Source organism: Palaemon carinicauda, chromosome 8, assembly GCF_036898095.1.
Source record: "Palaemon carinicauda isolate YSFRI2023 chromosome 8, ASM3689809v2, whole genome shotgun sequence".
NCBI lineage: Eukaryota > Metazoa > Arthropoda > Malacostraca > Decapoda > Palaemonidae > Palaemon > Palaemon carinicauda.
In genome coordinates this window covers 137,127,287-137,149,786 of record NC_090732.1, presented here as the reverse complement: position 1 = coordinate 137,149,786, position 22,500 = coordinate 137,127,287, and the positions used below count along the sequence as shown (strand labels likewise).

At 39.2% G+C, this 22,500-nt stretch overlaps 1 protein-coding gene across 1 annotated transcript in view; it reads right to left on the bottom strand.

Moving 5' to 3' along the window:
- The window catches only part of LOC137644994 (dynein axonemal intermediate chain 1-like), a 40,847-nt gene that overhangs the window by 881 nt on the left and 17,466 nt on the right, over positions 1–22,500 (bottom strand). The window contains exons 5-10 of the mRNA XM_068377860.1: positions 8,322–8,483; positions 5,242–5,366; positions 4,440–4,565; positions 2,952–3,135; positions 1,606–1,834; positions 351–581 (exon numbers count right to left, since the gene is read on the bottom strand). Coding sequence (XP_068233961.1) covers positions 351–581; positions 1,606–1,834; positions 2,952–3,135; positions 4,440–4,565; positions 5,242–5,366; positions 8,322–8,483 — 1,057 coding nt within the window. The remainder of the gene's footprint in view (positions 1–350; positions 582–1,605; positions 1,835–2,951; positions 3,136–4,439; positions 4,566–5,241; positions 5,367–8,321; positions 8,484–22,500) is intronic.

The window sequence follows — 22,500 nt, the reverse complement described above, 5'->3', positions numbered from 1 at the left end:
AATCTCATCCTGCCATCTAACTTCCAATATTTTTCTGAGGGGTTTGTTTTCAAATCTACTAAGTATATGGGAAATTGTTTCATTGTCATACCATGACTCATGTCCATATAGTAAAACAATCTCACTAAACAGATATACGGATATATATATATATATATATATATATATATATATATATATATATATATATATACACGTCTGTATTTGTTTAAGATCTGCTTATATGAGCAAAAATGCATATATGCATCTCGAAGAAGTCGATACCTTGTCATTAGGTATTCCTACAGTTTGTGGTAATTCGGTATTCTAATTTGGAAAATCAAATATCTAATAACCAAATGACTAATTACCTCTCCCCTCCCACTAACACGATGGGGAAGAAGGAATTGAATCCAATGCAGGACATCCTGATCTTCCGTCTCTTGATGATGTTCTGGGTGCAGAGAGGCGCTTTGCACAGGAACAGGTCATAGACGTGGACACGTCCTTCTTCAGTAACGGCTATAACGACACTGCTGCTGAAATTTGCCCAGGATACGCCGGCTATGGCTCCGCCTACGTCGAGGATTATTATTGGAGTCCTTTGATTATATAGGAAAAAGAACTTGTTAATAAGGAGTGTGGATGTACAGTAAATGATGCTGTGTATATCCAGTATTTGATGCTTAGTTCAGGGTGTTAATCACTTGCTATAATGGTGAACTGAGTACACGATAATATTTCACACACACCTATACAGTATGTGTGTGTGTGTTTGAATAGAAATGAAGTGTGTAGAAGTGCGAATATAAGAAAAAAGAAAAAAGGATTGAAGCTGTTGATACAGGAGGAAATGAGGGGGCGAGAAGTAAGAGATAAAGGTGGTGAAATGGAACAGTATTTTGAGGTGGTTCATTCGCAATACGTTACCGAAAAGAGTATGATTTAGAAGTAACAAGAATGAGGAGAGGGGGGGGGGGGTTGAAGAAAAGCCTAGAAAGAGTTGAGTGGATGGTACAAAAGGCGTATTAAAGAAAAGAAGTGCCTTGATACTCAGGAAGCAAAAGAGTGTGTGCAAGTTATGAGTGAATGAGACAGCTTGGATTGGGGACTTGACGCGCCTCCCATGAGCCTTTTATTCAGATGTATGAATATAAGCGACTTTGGTGCGGATGTTTTACTGAATACTGATTCATCCATGACTCGTCTGTTAGGTTATGATTGTGGCAGTAACTTATGCTCTTCTTCTCTGAAACCAACACCTTTTAAGAAAAGCAAATCATTGTGTGTATCTACTATATATATATATATATATATATATATATATATATATATATATATATATATATATATATATATATATTTATATATTTATATATATTTATATATATATATATATATATATTTATATATATATATATATATATATATATATATTTATATATATATATATATATATATATATATATATATATATATATATATATATATATATATATATACAAACATTACATATATATATATATATATATATATATACACGTTTGTTTATCTGTGTATATATATGTATGTGCGTGCATCTGAATTAAAAATATTTACTGGAATTAAATGAAATATAACATGTACATGTGAAGTTGCAGCCAAATTTTGATGGTCCAGTCGGATGAACAAGAGAGGAAGACGTCATGTTGAAAAGAGTTCCAAGCCAATTCCCTGACGGGTGCCAGATGGGCCGAGTATCTGGTGAGCGAATGCAAGGGAGAGTTGGTGTGGCACTGCAGAATAGCTCCTGTGTCAACTCCTACCAGCATAATGTTGTTGTCCTTGGGGCAGAAGGCAAGGCAGGTCCCGTAACCTGTAGACAACGTTAGTGAAATCTTAATCTTTCAGTAGTGTATTTAATTTGAATTCACTTTAGTGATCCTGATACTACCCATAGTTATGAAGCAATTAATGTTTATTTCAGCTATATTTTAGAAATGTATTTGCTAACATTCTTTAATATTCTATGCAATTTTTCTTATAACTGAAAGGCGCTTCTTTGGGGGAAAAAAATCACTACTTTATCTACTTTGTCATAAGAGATCCCACTGTATAGAATGCTTGGTACCTTCAAAGCTGCATCCCTGACTGCATATGATGTATCAGGACAAAATTCTCCCTAATACTTATATTGCGTTACATACCGATTTCTATTTACCAAAAGACCTTTGATGAATTCTTTCAGGTACTTCGGAAACCAATTTGTACTAGGTCTCTTTCTTCGCCCCCTTAATTGCTCCCTAATTATAGACCCTTGTAACCAACCTACGTTTTCCCTTTTTTACATACAAACCGTTGCAGAGCAATTTGGTATAGGTCTTTGCTCTGCCAAGAACTTTTTGTTGTACGTTGTTGTAGTTCTGTTTCTAAAAGCTTTCATCACCTTTTGTGAAACATTTCTATGGCTTACTTGTTGTCATCATTGTGTCCTAACATACCATTGCAATTATCCCGTCTAAAATGACGGTGATATAAGAGACGAAACAAAAAGTCTATATTCTATGGATATTACGTTTTGTCACGTAAGTCACCCTGAGACTATTGATTGTTCATACATTAATTGTATTAAGATTATATTCTATATTTCTATACACGTAACTTTTAATTCCTTGCAAAGAAACGAAACCAATGGCTTTTTTTCCATAGCCATACGAGTTTTCAGGAAGAATTTAGAAGCACTGTGTCTTTCGCCTTCAATTAAAAACATTTATATTTATATAATAGTGATGACTGCATTCTCATAAATGTTTTCATCGTCTATATTATTTAGCTTGGAAGTAACTATCTTGGCTATTTATAAAGTGAAATATACTCTTCTCGATCCCTCACGCTCATAATCATAAGCATAACATAACATAGGGACGAGGACCGATGCAGGAAGACTAATAGATACGTGACTTCCCCTTGCACTTTAATTCCCTGAAAGATACCTTCTAAGGGAATGTCTTCGGAGAGCGTAAAGCGGCCTGTGAAGCTCTTTTCCTCGAGGGTATCGAAGATGAGGATATCGGCTGCTTCCAACCCTCTGGACACCTGCCATTTAGTGACTCTCCCGTCAAGAGACACCGAGAAGAGGCGCAAGTCTTCGTTCGGTTCGGTAATTACCCACCGTACCTTTGGGAGAAGACGATTATGGTTCTTTTGGGCGTTTTCTGTAATTCATTCCTATCAAAGTAAGTTTTGAGTTCAAGAGACGGTTAGGGGAATGTGACAGTTGAAGATAGGTTCTTACCGTGAAGTTATATGCTGAACAATCATCTCAACTATTGAAAGGCACATGGAAAGGAGGTGTTTTTTGTTATATATATATATATATATATATATATATATATATATATATATATATATATATATATATATATATATATATATATATACATACACGACTACTTATATACATATATATATACAGTATATATATATTTATATATATATATATATATATATACACTATATATATTTATATATATATATATATATATATATATATATATATATATATATATATATGTATATATATATACAGTATATATATATTTATATATATATTTATATATATATATATATATATATATATATAGAGAGAGAGAGAGAGAGAGAGAGAGAGAGAGAGAGAGAGAGAGAGAGAGAGAGAGAGAGAGATATTATGTATGACCAGGCTCTTTCTTTGCTTATACCTGCTTGTTTTGTCTTCATTAAAACCTATATGTTAATTTAATTAATTTTGCTCGTGCCCAAATAAAATTCCCGTACAAGAAGATGCATAATACCCCTTAAATTTTATAATGATGCTTCAACCTCGTCATTGTAGTAGTGTTTTTTTTATTTTTCTTCCATTGTATTGCTTGAAAAATGACCAATTTAATTATAGATACCTAATGCAAACACGTAATAAAATTCCAGAAAACAGAAAGGTCGAGTTTATGACGTAATCTTAGGTCAGAAGTGTCAAACTCAAATCATATTGTGGGCCAATTTATTATGGACTTGGTTAGGGTCCCGAGATCCATCAAAGATATGGTAATTATTTATTGGCAAGACTCAAGATTAAAACTTATTTTGCTGGTCATTTTGGTTTACAAAAAAAAAAAAATGATTTATTTTAACAATTTAGTTAAATTTACCTCAATTATAACAATTATAGTAACTCCAGATGAAAAATCTCTCGTCACCTCGTGGGCCACCTAGAAGCATTCCGCAGGCCATGAGTTTGACACCTCTTATTTAGATACCCATTAATATTAGAAATTCTTGTGAGAAAATCCAACAAAGAACCTTTTGATGTGAAAAATTACATCTGCTAAACTGAAAAATACCTTTTATATCAAACCCTCATCTAATTGCATCGTATCTCATTCAGTTTCATTATTTTTTCTTGATACCAACTGTGTATTTGTAGAAAGAATTTAAGATCTTACCTGATTGACAGGAAGGATATGTTTCCCCGAAACTGCGTTCGATTGAAGGGCACTTTGGTATGGGGACTTGGCATCATATACTACTACACTTCCGTCGCTCCATCCAGCAGCAACCAGATTGCAGTACTTTATATCACAGTAAAAACAGAAGCAAAACATTATTTACTTGATTTATACCCTTTTCTCTCGTAGCTGGTATGGACTTATACGTCCGCTTAGTAACTCATAAAGATATAGCTGATGGTCGGTGAGATAGTTACATAAGAATTGTGATATTTTCATTAACTTGATATATTTTTAGGGTTGTAGTCAGTGATTGGTAAATGGAATATGTTCATACAGTGGGTATCCTCAAATCTACAGTAATATTATTCTTTATTGCTTCACAAGAACTAGAATATAACCTGTTGTCTTGTCTTTGCCTATGAATTGCTAACTTCAAAAAGCAAAATTTCATGAGAATTCGTTTACAGACAAATCGTAATGTCTCGTTCTTTCTCATCTTATCGAAGGGGAATTATTATGAGTTGGGTATTTGATTTTCTTATTTTATTTCAGATGTGCAAGATGCATTCCGAAAATATTCATGCAATGCGTAATACAATTAATAAACCAAACGTTTCTTTACTGATTATTTAGGGGGAAAAAAAGTTGTCTGCCATGTGAGATAAACCACATCAGATTGAAAGAAATAGGTCGCTATTCTAATAAGCTAATCAATTTGCGTCTATATAGTAGTTCATTTCCATCCTCAGATAACTGTTCTGTTTGGCAATCTACCAGAACAGAACGGAACTGTTACCTGAGGATGGAAATGAACACAAGTGACTCCGCAGGGTGCCGGGAAGACTCGCTCTGGGTTGGTTGGGCTCTTGAGACTGAAGAGACAAACTAGACCGGTGCCTTCGTCCTTTCCGTTCACACCACCTGTTGTAAAGAAATAATTTCGTGATTTTTCTCAAGAAATAGAATTTATAATGCACATCGCTCAGTGTGTAGATTTTAATTATTTGGCAAATTCAAGAACCAGGGTAGCAGCCAATCAAATTTCCTTTTCGAATCCAGACCTGAAAGGTAAATATATTGAAAGAAAGAGTGTGGCTTGACCACGATGGAAGAAGTAGCAGGGACTGCCCTCATAATATTTCGGCTAAAACAATTAGGACATAACTGCTGTCATTCCAAATTAAGTAAACAATTATGTGACCTCGTCCTGGGAATAACTAGAAGAATGAAATTATATTTTCGGAATAAGGAAAAGTAATAAGACTGCATTCGACGACGAAATAATGAAACTGCTGTCTGTCCTCAATTATCGCGCTCCCCTAGGGAATACCAGACCAACAATCAACCTTCATTTGAGGAATCTTTTTAAAAGGTTTAATTAAAGGTCACTCATGAGCGGGAGAGGCAAGGGACAGGGTAGCGTCATAGAGATCGACCATATACTGTATACATATGGTTAGCGCCCATGTTCTCTCTCCAGCCAATGACTGCAGATAACGAAGCAGGTAGATCTACTAGAAACTATTGTGAGCGGGGTTTGAACTCCCTATTCACTGATTGCGAGACAAGAACGTTTACCATAGACTACCACAAGCCATGATAAACAAACAAATTCAACATATTGAGAGAGAATCATACTTGGATGAACTATCAGAACTTTGATGAAAATTACAAAGAAGCAAATAAACTTGAAAGGTTTACCAACAGGAATTGCCGTATATATTAGTGATATGAATTTTGTAAGGTTTTGAAAATAAGAAGCAGCCTTTATCTGGTACTCCTTTCTATGATACTTGTCGTTAAAGGGTTCGTTTTTATTTAATTGGCAATAAATATATCTTAGACAACCTAAACAGTTTTGGTGAATATGGAGATGGTTTTTCCTCATTACGCTAACCATACCAGGTGTGTTTACTCCAAAACTTGGGTCATTATTTTTTTTTTCAGATGCGAGATGTATGCAATGTAGTGCATATTCCAAGTAATTGCCTAAATGCTGATTACAGCAGTTATATGCCAATCTGTATCCTTCAGTAGGTCACAGAAAGGTTAACTTTAATCCAGGTACTTGCTTCCTGACAGGCAGTATGCATACGGCAAATGGTTAGATATATGGGATGATTGTGTTAGAGATGCATGGAAAATCTTCACAGTGTTAAATTGATTAGTTGAGGAAGTGCCTTAGCTACAGAGATCATTGGAAAAATGGTGATGGCGAAAAACATGCTTAGGAATAAGATTAAAGTAAAAAATGTTGCTGTTTGGAAAAAGTTGATGGTCAGAACCATGTTTATAAATTGGAACAAGCTGTGTCAGACACGGCTAACCCCCTCCCTCGCATGCGAACCTTCCCGAAAACACTACCATTGCTCTTAATGTTTTTGTGGCGTTCAAATTCACACTCATTTACTAAAGTTGTCTGATGCTGCAACTCGCTGGAATCAAATGATGTTGATTTTGGCTTTTCAGAGTCACAGAAGATCATAGTATTATTATTATAAAGCTCAAATTTGGTATTCTATATGCCAAATGTATTAACCGATTGTGTATCTGTACTCCTTTGAGAGTTATAGCCCTCTGAAATTTGGTAACCTTGAAATTTCGACTGCCTTGATTTTTTAACCTACCAATCTTCAAAACTATGCATTTGCACTAGTTTTATGTAAAGAATTATATTTTTGGCACCGAAAAATAAAGATTTTGGTCTTGATTTCAAGTAAATCGAATGATAATTGACGGGTTTTAGTGAAATATATATTTTGACCTTTCGGGTCACTGTGGCTTTGACTGTGACCCTATGGGGTTCAAATTTAATGGGGTCTGATTTGTGTCCTAATGCATATCTATGGAAATTTCACGTAAATCGGTTTAGTAATTTTTTTTTTCCATAAAGTTATTAACAAGAAAATATACAAGTAAACAAACAGACACAGACAAAAAAAAAATTACCAAAAACAATACCCATCTCTCACGTCTCGTTGGGATTGGGTAATAACGCCAAAGCTAACATTGCTAAAGAAAAAATAGCTGTAGTGCTTTTAATTGAAAATACTCGCAATTATTGTTGCTTTAAAAAAAGTATGTTTAAAGACCTGCTTAGAAATTACTCTAGTCAGAATTGTAGTTTACTGCATCGAAATTATCTAATGAATGTTTCCATATCCACCAAGAAAATGTTAACACGTAATTAGTTTCAAGTATCGTTAAGACTTTCGAAATTTACTATTATTTTTTCTATGAATAATTATTGGTTAATATATAATTTATTTTGCCAATATATGCATTTTTCGTTGCTAGTATAAGATGAAAATATAAATTGCGTAATAGAAATAAAAGTTGCATTAATGTGGCTGTAATAGAATTTGTGATTATATGAGTAATTATGTGCATAAGTGGAGGATTTCTTCTTTGAAAGAAAGAATCTATTCTATTAAAATAATAGAATATGTTCAAGTAGTTGAAATAGAAAAAAAATATCCCGGTCTTATATAGATAGTTTCCAAAGAGAACACGTTCTTGCAGGTCTTAGATTATCGTGAACAGAAGAAATGAACGTTTTGTATTTCAAACAATTTTAAAATTTTAATCAGATTAAAGAGTAGATGATCAAGGAGTGCAATCCCTAGAACAAGCGTAAAGCCTTTATAAATTGTAAAATGCAAACTTTATCTAGCCCCATCTGCAAGTCCATTGTAGCCATAACTAAGCTGGGTTCAGCCATCCATAAATTTGAAAATTATTTGTTTCCTGTAAGTAACCTACACGGTAAAACCTTGTGGCTCCCTTTCCAAGTAATTTTATCTGGTTTGGTTGAAAAATGCCATATATTCTTTATTTAAAGCCAATGTAAGACTGAAGAGTTGTAATCACCCTCACCTGCCACATACGCTGCAGCAAACAGGTCAGGGTAGGTAGGACTCCAGCAGACTTCGGTGACGGTGAAGTTTCTATAGTTATCCATTGTGAACCTCCAGAGTGGCAGAAGTGAACCCTCCAAAGGTTTAAATTCGTCGCTGCCGTCGTCCCAATATTTGAAATCTAATAGGAAAGGTAGTTGGGGTGATCTTGGTGATGGTTAGAGGGAATATTGTTAGGCGTAACGGTTATGTTGTTTATTAGTTACGTGACAATTGTACATCCAGCAACAAAACCAGTGTCGCCTGGCTAGACCTGTCTTGGAGAGATCATGCCCCTCTTGCCCTGAAAGGTGGCCGACGTTAAACAACCGAGGCATCGTTAGGTTGGTTCGAATGTGAGGAGGGAAATTACTGATATCACTCAAAGAAATGCGATGAAGAGAGATTTTTTTTTTATTCTTTTAAGAAATGTAATCTAATATTATTTCGAAACTAATTCATAAAAAAAATTTGTATGTGAATTTTCCTATCCTATTTCTATATAAAATTTTCTTCAATAATAATTGAACTTACTATTCATATTAATATTCATAAAATGGAAATATCCTTCATTTGCGTTTTCTTGAGCAATTCCTCTCTCTCTCTCTCTCTCTCTCTCTCTCTCTCTCTCTCTCTCTCTCTCTCTCTCTCTCTCTCTCTCCACATATATACACACTGGCCTATGCATTATATGTAGGGGCTAATAATGTATCATTTAAAATAGCACCTATTGGGTCACCAATCATTAATAAGTGGCCTTTGTTCAAAATTTCGAAGGTAATGAGTTTTAAAGGTTTTGTTGTTGATTTCAGTGTTTTCCTTTGATTTCAGTGTTTTCCTTTGATTTCAACCATGAGCCACGTAGCTCGGTGTGGTTGGGGTCAGCTTTTGTCAGGGGCTACTTGGCTCCGGCCCTCTTAGAGAAAATGGTATTATTTGCTATATCAATTATATTAGTTTGAGGTTGGAGATTTAAAATACATCATCAGTTAACATAATTTATATTGTTTCAGAAGTGATTGGTGAAAATAAAATGTGAAATGACATGCAGTGAAAGTTCATTGGTGCATTATTATAGTGATGATGTGGTATATAGGATTTAGGGTATAACAGATTAAGCTATCAATACATTGTTTAATCAAATTATCTGGTTCGGCGTCAATAACCTTAGATGTCAGGATGTCAAAAAACTCCTAATCAATCAGTCAATCAATCAAATTTTCTGGGCAAGTCGCTCTCTTCCAAGTGAACCCCCTTCCCTGGTCATTTGTAGTTTCACGTCTTGATGTCCAACACCGTAAAAGTGTTCCCCCGGTAAGCTCTTCAAGAAATCCATTACTCTCAATATTTGTTCAATCAGTCTTTCGCATATTTACTTCGTTATTTATAGTTTTTATATAATTTTAAACACCTGGAAAGCAATCTGTATGAAATATTGTCACCTTAGTATTTTGTTTTTCATTTACTAAAAAGCTTCCACCAGAAGGATCTCATCATAACTGTGAGACATTTAAACCTCAAACATGAGAGGATGGGGGTAGAAGGATATAACTAGGTGGGGGGTTAAAGATGATGGTGGAGAGGTGGCAATTGGGTAATCTTACTGTATGGCTTAACGAGGTTTGCTTATTAACATTTATGAAGTGATGATGATGATGGTAATACCCCTATTGATAACATTTAATATCAATTTTTCTAACTCGCAATGAAAACGGGCATATATCGTTCTAACATTGTTTTAGGTGGCCACTGAACTTCTTTGCAGCAAGGGAATCTTCACCCGAAAGAAATACAATTCCAAAACTAAACTTGCAAAGTAGTTAGCGGTATTGTGTGATCCTTGGGAACATCCAAATAATATCAAATATTAGATACAGGTAATATATATATATATATATATATAGAGAGAGAGAGAGAGAGAGAGAGAGAGAGAGAGAGAGAGAGAGAGAGAGAGAGAGAGAGAGAGAGAGAGAGAGAGAGAGAGAGAGCAGCTGCTGCTAGAATTATGCAAACAAAGGATATATCATTCCGACGTATATTAATTGGAATAGTCAGTTCCCACAATGTTTAAGGATGTTCCATATAAAAATGTAATAAGGCATTCAAATATATCGGTGTGATTATATTTTTCGATAACTATTCTCGAAAACGATTGCATTTCTTAAAAGAATAAGAGAAAAGACCTCTCTATCTCTTTCACACACACACACATATATATATATATATATATATATATATATACATATATATATATATATATATATATATATACATATATATATACATATATATATATATATATATATATATATATATATATATATATATATATTATACAAGTTTATTACAAGTCTACCGTACATATTCTTGTCGAATTCAGGAATCTGTTCTTATACTTGAAAGCAACCCTTCTCCTCTATGAGAGCTGATTAGTGAGTTTGCAACGCGTGGTTATTTATCATGAATATATATCAATAACAAAGTGTTGCAAACACTAATCAGCTATTATAGTGGAGATGAGTTTATTTCAAATCTGAGAATAGATTCCTGACTTCGACAGGAATATGTACGGTAGACTTGTAATAAACTTGTATTTGTCTTGATAGCATGGTTGGTTACAGTGTGCAAGCATGGTTGCGGCTAAAAGGCATAGGTTCGAATTTATGCCCAGCCAGAGGCTGTTATCATAAATTAATTTCTAGTGATGATAGAATTCGATAATGAATGCCATTTTGGTTGATATTTACATTAATTAAGATCTAAAATGTTAGTCATATATATATATATATATATATATATATATATATATATATATATATACAGTATATATATGTATATATATACATATATATATATATATATATTTATATATATATATATATATATATGTATATATATATATATATATATTTATATATATATATATATATATATATATGTATGTATGTATGTATATATATATATTTATATATATATATATATATTATATGTATGTATGTATATATATATATATTTATATATATATATATATATTATATGTATGTATGTATATATATATATATTTATATATATATATATATATTATATGTATGTATGTATGTATATATATATATATATATATATATATATATATATATATATATTTATATATATATTTTTGGGCTCAAGCCATGTCGTCCTGATGGAAGTTCCTATAGGGTAGCTTCCTAGGGTATATTACAACTACGGCGATATTCCCAGAGAATTTACCTTAAGGTACCAGAATTCTAACTCCTGGAGCGAGTATCCCTCGTGAAAGGGATATCGCGACATATCAGAGGACGTATTCTAGACACGCCACATGGCAATCTACATCCTGGACAGAGATTTCGTCTCGTAGGAGGTGATTGGCGAGATACGAATTCGGGAAAGAAAAAGGGGAGCCGCTCCCAAGGCTTCCCTATCCTCCGATTCGTATGCGTGCCTGGCGCCAATCCTGGCGCCATCTGTATTCCTTTTTGCGTAGCTTAACAACTCGGTGTTTTTTCCTGTTTTTCTCGCAAATCTTGGATTTATTCTACTTTTCATGGCTTCTCCGTCTTCGTCGGCCTCTGATAAGTTGAGTATAGTGTCTTTTATGTATAAATGTAGGCTCTTGGTAAAATTTTGAGTGATTAATAGGATTAATCTTTGATACAAGAGCCGTAGCCTACCAGAGGCGTCTTGGACGCTGTCGCTCGCTAGGTATAAATTAGTTAGTCAGAGCGACATTCCTGGTTGTTTTGCTTTAATAAATTTAAGCTATTTAGCATTACATAGGATTTCCTTTCGTGCTTAGTATTATTTGGCGAAGTATTCGCCATTCTGGCCTACGCTAGGCCATGTAGCCTAGTCGTTTGGTCCTAGTACTTCATGCATGATTATGGTTTTTCCGAGTGTAATTAAAATTTTATTGAAGCTTTAGGCTATATTTTATACATTTTAGACTGTGTGGAATATTTCCAAGATAGTATACGAGTGAGTTTCGGTGATTTAGGTAATCGATTCTCTTGGTGCCTAGGCTAGTAGCTTATGGAGCCTTAGTATACTTTATCATACTCCCCGGTTGCTTTCTTTTCTTCGGAGAAGGTATGCAATCCCTTTCCCTCTGTTTAAGCCTTGGGCTTATCCCTAAGTGGTTTTTTCCGAATTTATTTTCGATAAAACTATACTAGGGTGTTACTGTACCTTCCTGTTCCTGTAGTTATGGTTCAAGAGGGACAGAACAACAGAGTTTTTTAGTCTGAGTCTGTGTTGTCTGGCTTGGGGCTGAGTCCCCCTCGCTGACCTAACACAGACAAAGGGAGCTTAGCTCCCTTAGGTCACTACCGAAGGTTTCTGTGGATATGATTCCTTCTTTTGTGATCTACCAGACTAGTCCTTGTTGCTGTTCTCGGGGGAGGATAAGTTCTTTCCTTGGGAGTAGCAACGCCTTCCTTGCTTTGGTGCTCTGGGAGCTGGCAAGTATTGCTGGCCTTCCCCCTTAGATCTCCCTTAGGCTAAGATAAGTTTCTTGGCTGCGGGTGATCTGTCACTAAAGCAAGGTTGGCAGGACCCTCTTGTCCCTTCCCCCTCTTTCTTCGTAATGGCCGAGCCATTACTGTACTGTACGTCGTTCTACATCTGGACCTAGTATAGGTTAGGATGTGGAATTGACTCAGCCCCTTGCCGGCCGGCAGAGCTGCTGGCCGGCAAGGGTCTTATGTTTTCGAGTGCTGCCCGGACCTCTCTTGGTCCCTCATCCATGCCTGCCGGCAGAGCCAGACGGCATTGGTCAGGAAGCCTGAATTAGTTTCTCCCCTTCCTTATATGCACTCTTTCGGTTGCCGGGCTTGGAGGTTGTGTACACTCTTATCCCGGCATCCATTCTATTTTTCTTCTAGTGGTGTACCTGACCCGTCTGCCGGCCTATGAGGCCGGCAGCCGGGCAGGTGTAGTCCTCTGGTTCTTTTGCTGCCGGCTGGCATCGGTCTTGTACCTTTGCCGGCCGGCTTATGTCAGCCCTTGTCTGCCGGTCACCAAGAGTGTGGCCGGCAGCTGGGTACTACCTTGTGTAGTTGCTGGCCGGCAGCCATTGCCGGCCAACATTGGCTGTTACCGGCCGGCAGTTGCTGCCGACCGGCACAGGCATTTGAACCAGAGTGCTGCCGCCCTATAGCTGTTAAGTAGTATACTTTAAAGCTAGTTGTGGTGTGTGCCGGCCGGCAAAGGCAGGCCGGCACACATCCCCCTATACTGTACTAGTATTCTTCAGTATAGCATATACAGTAAGAAGAAAACTATGGTAAGGGTTTTGGTACAGCCCTGAGTCTTCTAACACTATTGTGTTTTCTTGCACATCCCTTTGCTGTTGCCCTACAGATAGGAAGCTGAGTTCTTTCCTGTCTATTATCCAGGATTTTAATATCATTGCTTAGGTGTGAGCTCCACCTGTTTCCTCTGGAAACCTTGCATTGGTTACTCTAGAAGAGATAAACCATTTTGATTTTATTATCTGGAAGGCTGCAACAATGGGTTGTGAGGGAAACACAAGTGTGTGTCTTTCCTTTCTGAATTGTTATGCTATACTATGCATATCCAGTGATACATAGTTCACTTGATACTCATGGAAATTTCTTCTCTTTACAGAAGGACACTCCGAAGTGGGGAAGTGCTTTCTGCAACGTCAGCAGCAAGAACCTCTGCGGACATGAGTTTTGTAGGAGACACGCAGCATACGCTGTCTCCAAGGATGATCTCCGGTATTGGGACCCTCAGGTATGTACTGTGCGCACTAACCTGATTATTGAGACCTTTAATTCCCCTAGGACAGAGTAATCAAGGGATATAGCTAGGAAGAAGCTTCGTACCTGGGTAAGGGGCTTCCAAAAGAACACTTCTGGCCCTTATCTTCCAAGTGAGAAGATGAGGGCGTATCTTTTCCCTAAGGCATCAGCTGATGCAGTGATTCCCCAGCCTCAAGAGGAGATCCCCTAAGTTCAGATCCAGGTGGATGCTGAAGTCGCGGTCGCGATGCAAGACATCCAGTTAGATGACAGGATGTCTGATGTGGACGGGTGTCAGGAGGAAGACCTCCTGGCAGAAGCCCAGGATGAAGTTCAAGCCCCAGATGTTGTAGAGGTAGACGTCGTCGAGGTGTCGGCTACTCCGGCTCAGATTCCGGAGCCTATTCCCTCTACATCGGCCGGTCTCCCAGTAGAGCTGGGACAGGCCCTCTCTTCTATTGTTGGAATGATCCAACAAATGCAGAAGGAGAATCAGGAGAAGGCGGCTGCAATGGAACTGCGAATGCAGTGCCTTGCAGAATCACATGGGCCCCAGAAAAAGCTCAATGTGAAAGACCTTCCCTTGTGCTCAGATGCTAACCCATGGAGGTATGCTGAGCACATGCCGATGACGACTGGAAAGATCGTCATCTCGGATAAGCTGGGCTCAGTTCCCCTGGAGGAGGTGGAATTCTGGCCCAGCAAGGCATCATATCCGGACTGTTATGTCCGGCTGAGGAAGGAACCAGCTTCAAAGGAGGAGACAGAGCCGAAGGAGGTCATAGTGATGGACCATGCTAAGGCTCAAGCTCTACTTTCATCCTCGATGAAAGAGAGGGGCTTCTCTAACTCAAAGGTAGCCGCATTAAATAGGAAGCTCCCTTCCTTTGTGTCCTCGCCTACTAGAGCCTTCCCCTTTTTTACAGAAAGGGTTTCTGGCTGTACTAAAAGCAGTCGAGGCCGGCAAGTCTTGCCCCTCCCTAGAGGAGTGTAAACCCTTGTCGCTGGCCCTACCTATGGACCACAAACACTGGAAGGACGTCCATCTTACGTTCTCAGTTGGAAAGTTGGAGGCTGATATTGCCGGACGTCAGTTCGGCAAGGACCTCCCTAAGCTGTCTGACTTTCTTTTGCGAAGTGAGTTAGATACAAAAGAAAGACTGACTGCTTCAGTGTCTCTTCAGACTACTCTCGAGACGATGGCAAATGACCCCAAGGTCCATGAAATGTTCATGGTAGTGGCCAAGTCTCATCTGGCCACAGTGACGAAGGACCTTTATGGCTTCGTCAAGGCAAGGAGAGCTTGTAGGGAGTTCGTGTTTACCTCGGCTACGGTGAGGCACGAGCCAAAGAAACTAATCTCCTCCAACATTTGGGGAAAAGACCTTTTCCCTACCGACTTGGTCAAAGAAGTTGTTGATAAGGCCGCCTTGGAGAATAGAAACCTTCTCCAGAAGTGGGGCCTGGCTATCAAAAGAAAGTCTTCCCCGGATGAGGGTCCTCAACCAAAGAGGAAGACTATGAGGACTAGGCTACCGTCTCGGCCAGCCAAGCCTCTTAGACAGCAACAGCAACTGCAATTGCCATTGCCCCCAGTGCCCCAGATCGTGGCACAAACCCCGACCACTTTTCAGTGGGTACCCCAGGCCGTGTCGACACAGTCCACGGCATTCACCCCAGCGTTCGAAGGGCAGTCTACTTCCTTTCGAGCAAAGCCTAGAGGAGCAGCCAGAGGCTCGTCTAGACGCCCCTCAAGGGGAAGGGGATTCAGGGGTGGTCGTGGTCAGGAAGGCAAGACCTCAGGACGGCAGTCCAAGTGAGGTGATACCGGTAGGAGGGAGACTTCTGAAATTTCGGGATCGGTGGACCTTCGATCCCTGGGCCCACAGCCTACTCAAGAACGGACTGGGCGGGAGCTGGTACAGCACTCCATCCCCGTGCCTTCGGTTTTTCCAACACTCCACCCCCGTTATGGAGGAGTACGTTCAAGAACTGTCGGAGAAAGAAGGTGATCTGAAGGGTGATGCCCATCAATTTCTAAGGGAGGCTGTTTTGTGTTCCCAAGAAAGACTCGGAAAAGCTCAGAGTCATTCTGGACTTGTCGCCACTCAACAAGTTCATAGTGAATTGCAAATTCAAAATGCTAACACTGCAACACATAAGGACCTTACTGCCCAAGAGGGCATATTCCGTCTCTATAGACTTGTCAGACGCCTATTGGCACATTCCAATTAGCCATCGACTCTCCCCCTACCTAGGGTTCAGGCTACAACGAAGACTATACGCCTTCGGAGCCATGCCATTCGGGCTAAACATAGCCCCAAGGATTTTTACGAAGCTTGCGAGCGTAGCTCTCAAACAATTACGCCTAAAGGGAATTCAGGTAATAGCCTACCTGGACGACTGGTTGGTGTGGGCAGCATCCGAGACAGAATGCTTGCAAGCTTCCAGTCAAGTGATCCAGTTCCTAGAGTACCTAGGCTTCAAGATCAACAGAAAAAGTCTCGACTTTCTCCATCTCAAAAGTTCCAGTGGCTGGGAATCCACTGGGACCTTTTGTCACACCGTTTCTCCACCCCGGCGAAGAAAAGGAAGGAGATAGCGGGTTCTGTCGAGAGACTTCTAGATTCCGAAAGGATATCAAGACGCGAGCAGGAGAGGGTACTGCGCTCTCTCCAGTTTGCTTCGGTGACAGACCCAGTGCTAAGAGCACAGCTAAAGGATGCAATCGGAGTTTGGAGAAGTTATGCATCAAACGCGCGAAGAGATCTGAGAAGACCAGCCGCTTCGGCTAAGTACTCTTCTCTGGCCTTGGTCCCAAGCCAGACATCTAAAGGAGTCGGTTCTTCTTCAGCCACCTCCCCCGTCGGTGACGATTCACTCAGACGCCTCGAAGGAGGGATGGGGAGGTCACTCTCATCGGAAAAAAGTCCAGGGGACTTGGTCCAAGCTATTCAAGACCTTTCACATAAAACTTTCTAGAAGCTAGGGCAGTGCTCCTTACCTTAAAGAAAGTCTCCCCGCGTCACTCGATCCACATAAGGTTGGTGATAGACAGCGAGGTAGTTGTGAGATACTTGAATCGACAAGGATCGAGGTCACCACCTCTCAACCAGGTGATGTTGGCCATCTTCCGATTGGCGGAAAAGAAGAAGTGGTACCTGTCGGCAGTTCACCTTCAAGGAGTCCGCAATGTGACAGCGGACGCCCTATCCAGGTTCACACCGATAGAGTCGGAATGGTCCTTAGACGCAGGATCATTCTCCTTCATTCTGAATCAGTCCCAGAACTGCAGATAGACCTCTTTGCGACGAAAGACAACAAGAAGTTGCCCCTGTACGTGCCCCGTACGAGGACCCCTTAGCGGAAGCAGTGGACGCGATGTCCCTCGACTGGAACAGATGGTCCAAGATTTATCTGTTCCCTCCTCACAACCTTCTGTTGAGGGTCCTCAACAAACTGAGATCCTTCAAGGGGTAGCGGCAATAGTGGCCCACAAGTGGCCGAACAGCGTGTGGTTCCTCCTGGCATTGGAACTGTAGCTGAAGTTTGTACCACTACCAGATCCAGTTCTGACCCAGCGAGTCCAGAAGTCAACTGTCTGCGCTTCATTACAGAAAACCCGGACCCTGCAGCTCATGATTTTCTCTCCCTAGCGGTGAGAAAGCGTTTCGGGATTTCGAAAGCCAGTATAGACTTCCTTGGGGAATATAAGTGCAAATCTACTAGAAGGCAATATGAGTCATCTTGGAGAAAATGGGTGGCCTTTTGTCAAGGCGAAGAATCCGCAGGAGATCTTGACAGACTTCTGCTTATCTTTCTTCTCCACCTCCATGGTCAAGGATTGGCAGCGAACACGATTTCAGCGTGTAAGTCTGCTTTGACAAGACCCATTCTATATGCCTTCCAGGTCGACCTAGGTAACGAGATCTTTAATAAAGTCCCGAAAGCCTGTGCTAGGCTCAGACCTTCAGCACCTCCAAAGCCCATTTCATGGTCTTTAGACAAGTTCTTCATTTCGCTTCTCTGTTGAGCAATGAAGAGTGTGCGTTAAAGGATTTGACACAAAAAGTTATTTTCCTATTTTGCACTCGCGTCCGGGGCCAGGGTTAGTGAGATCGTAGCCTCTCGAGAGAGGCAGGTCGTGTTCAGTTCCTGGATGGGGGAGAACTGAACCTGTTTCCGGATCCTACGTTTCTCGCCAAGAATGAGTTACCCACCAACAGGTGGGGTCCCTGGAGAATCTGCCCTCTGAAAGAAGATGCATCTCTATGTCCAGTAGAATGCCTAAAGGTCTATCTTCATAGAACTTCAGACTTCAAGGGTGGTCAACTATTCAGGGGAGAAACATCAGGCTCAAATTTATCTCTGAATCAACTCAGAGCGAAAATCACATATTTTATTCGCAGAGCGGATCCTGACAATACACCCGCAGGTCACGATCCGAGGAAAGTTGCCTCATCCTTAAATTTCTTTAATTGTATGGATTTTGAACATCTCCGTTCATACACTGGCTGGAAGTCTTCCAGAGTGTTCTTTCGCCACTATGCGAAGCAAGTAGAGGAACTAAAAGAGATCTGTGGTAGCAGTGGGTCGCGGTGTTAACCCTACTGTTTAACTCTGCGAGGAACAGTGGTCTTAATTGGGACGATTAATTCCAGGGTGAGTGTGTAGTTACATACTGTACTACAAACTAAGTAAGGGCACTGTGTTGCCCATGCAGACTGTTCCATTTCCGAAGGTGAACCTAGCATAAGTGCAGACATGTGTGCCGAGCGTTTCTAACGCTAATGTCATTGATTTGTAATACAGGCTTTTATGACTTTGATACCTCGGTATCTTAAAAGTGGCATCTAATGTTTTTTCTTTCAGACAAATAAGCTCTGTTTACTATCATACTTATGCTTAAAGTTTTGGGTTATCCTCTTCTTATGTATATATATATATATATAATTGTGGTTAACCTGTCTATTTATTGCCTGTCAATAATCTGGTTCTTGAGAACCTTGCGTCTCCTTCACCTGTGTCAATTTATTGGTATAATTGAGCATTCATTCTATGTACCTTATCTGGGATAATTCTAATAGAATTGTTCCTTTATGCAAGCTATGTTGCATTGGTTTTCCTCCTATGCGGATATAAAACCTTTGTCCAATACAAGTATTGTGCGGAGAACTGGTCGATATTTCATATTGACGCAGTGGTTCTTTAAAAACTATGCTTTACTTAATATAGGGCGAGACCACTATATTAGCTTGCCTGGTATTCATACATAGGTATATGTACTCTTCGAGACTTTTCCAGAGTCTAGTAGGACTCTTCCCTGTAGGGGGCAGGAAGCTCTAACATAGTTTATAGTTAGTTGAAAAGATGTATAACGGTAACATCTTAGGTCTCTAGGTCTAGTCGACCGGGAAAAAATTACCTCCGGGGAGTACGGCACGTTCTGAGAATCCACAGATACAGTAATGCTCTGGTACACTTCCATCAGGACGACATGGCTTGAGCCCAAAAAACGGATTTTGAGCGAAGCGAAAAATCTATTTTTGGGTGAGATGGCCATGTCGTCCTGATGGACCCGCCCTTGCCTTTCTAAGAAAGGGCTGTAGGACCCCTCCCTACATACAGTATCTGTAGCACCTCGTGTACGCTACAAGGAATACAGATGGCGCCAGGATTGGCGCCAGGCACGCATAAAATCGGAGGATAGGGAAGCCTTGGGAGCGGCTCCCCTTTTTCTTTCCCGAATTCGTATCTCGCCAATCACCTCCTACGAGACGAAATCTCTGTCCAGGATGTAGATTGCCATGTGGCGTGTCTAGAATACGTCCTCTGATATGTCGCGATATCCCTTTCACGAGGGATACTCGCTCCAGGAGTTAGAATTCTGGTACCTTAAGGTAAATTCTCTGGGAATATCGCCGTAGTTGTAATATACCCTAGGAAGCTACCCCATAGGAACTTCCATCAGGACGACATGGCCATCTCACCCAAAAATAGATTTTTCGCTTCGCTCAAAATCCGTTTTATATATATATATATATGTATATATATTTATATATATATTTATATATATATATATATATATATATATATATATATATATGTATATATATATATATATATATATATATATATATATATATTTTACTTGCCAAGTTACAACCCTATTTATGTCTGATCTATCGGAGTCCAGACATGGATGGCTATATATGAAAGGTCTGGGACTCACTGACGGTGTTGAAGTAGCAGGATCCTGCATGGTGAGGAGGAGGTATGCTGGCTGTTTAGTTCGCCACTCACCTGGCTGAAGTAGGGTCATTTCATTCATAAAAACTACCTAAAGTATATGCTCTATTTAATTGTAGCACCTCTTTGGTCCACATTTTGAGGTTCCTTACCTCTAACATCAGGGGCTTTTTGACCTCTTATTTTGAGGTGCCTTACTTTTATCATTTGAGGTTCTTTGACCTCTATTTTGAGGTGCCTTATCTCTAGCATTAGGGTTTTTTTACCTCTATTTTAGGTGCTTTAACTTTAGCTTTATGACCTCTATATTTTTAGGTGCCTTATCTCTAGCATTAGGGGCTTTTTACCTCTAGTTCTAGGTGCATTTAGGGGCTTTATGACCTCTATATCGAGGTGCCTTATCTCTAGCTTTAGGGGCTTTTTACCTCTTATTTTGAGGGGCCTTATCTCTAGCATCAGGAGCTTTTTTACCTCTATTTTCAGGTGTCTTAATTTTAGATTTAGGGGCTTTATGACCTCTATTTTTAGGTGCCTTACCTCTAGCATTAGGGGCTTTTTGACCTCTATTTTAAGGTGCCTTATCTCTAGCATTAGGGCCTTTTTTACCTCTGTTTTTAGGTGCTCTATCTCTAACATTAGGAGCTTTTTTTACCACTATTTTTATGCTCCTTATCTCTAGCATTAGGGGCTTTTTTGACTTCTGTTTTGAGGTGCCTTATCTCTAGCGTTAGGGATTTTATGACCTCTATTTTAAGGTGCCTTGTCTTGAGCATTAGGGGCTTTTAGACTTCTGATTTTAGGTGCTAGGTGCCTTATCTCTAGCATCAGGGGATTTTTTACCTATATTTTGAGGTGCCTTAACTTTAGCTTTAGGGGCTTTATGACCTTCGATCAAAGGGATTAACCGGTGATGAAGTGTGGGACAGAGGTAGATGAAGAACGCTGGCCAGAAACATCGACACCACATAAAAGTGGGAAAAGAGGCAGACAAAGAAGAAGAAGAAGATGACCTCTATTTTTAGGTGTCTTATCTCTAGCATTAGGGGCTTTTTGACATCTGATTTTGAGGTGCCTTATCTCTAGCCTCTATCATTAGAGGCTTTTTGACATTTCTAGGTGCCTTATCTCTAGCCTCTATCATTAGAGGCTTTTTGACATTTTTAGGTGCCTTATCTCTAGCCTCTATCATTAGAGGCTTTTTGACATTTTTAGGTGCCTTATCTCTAGCCTCTATCATTAGAGGCTTTTTGAAATTTTTAGGTGCCTTATCTCTAGCATTAGGTGCTTTCTTACCTCTATCTTAGGTGCCTTATCTCTAGCATTAGAGGTTTTTTTTTTTACTATATTTCAAGGTGCCTTATCTCTAGTGTTAGTCTTTTTTTTTACCTCGATTTTAAGGTGCATTACTTCTAGCATTAGAGGCTCTTTGACCTCTATTTTTACGTGCCTTGTTTATAGCATTAGGGGCTTTTTGACATCGATTTTGAGGAGCATTACTTTTAGCATTAGAGGCTCTTTGACCTCTATTTTAGGTGCCTGATATATAGCATTAGGGGCTATTTTACCTCTTTTTTTGAGGTGCAATACCTCTAGCATTACAGTATCTTTGACCTCTGTATTTAGGTGCCTTATTTATAGCATTTGATGCTTTTTGACCTCGATTTTGAGGTGCATTACTTCAAGCATTAGAGGCTCTTTGACCTCTATTTTTAGGAGCATAATATTTAGCATTAGGGTTTTTTTTACCTGTATTTGTAGGAGCCTGATATATAGCATTAGGGGCTTTTTTACCTCGATTTTGAGGTGCATTACTTCTAGCATTAAAGACTCTTTGACCTCTCTTTTTTTGGTGCCTTATTTATAGCATTAGGAGCTTTTTTACCTCGATTTTGAGGTACATACTTCTAGTATTAGAGGCTCTTTGTCCTGTCTTTTTAGGTGCCTTATTTATAGCATTAGGGGCTTTTTTTTATCTCGTTTTAGAGGTCCATTACTTGTAGCATTAGTGACTCTTTGACCTCTATTTTTATGTGCCTTATTTATAGCATTAGGGGCTTTTTGACCCCGATTTTGAGGTGCATTACTTGTAGCTTTAGAGGCTCTTTGACCTCTATTTTTAGGTTACAT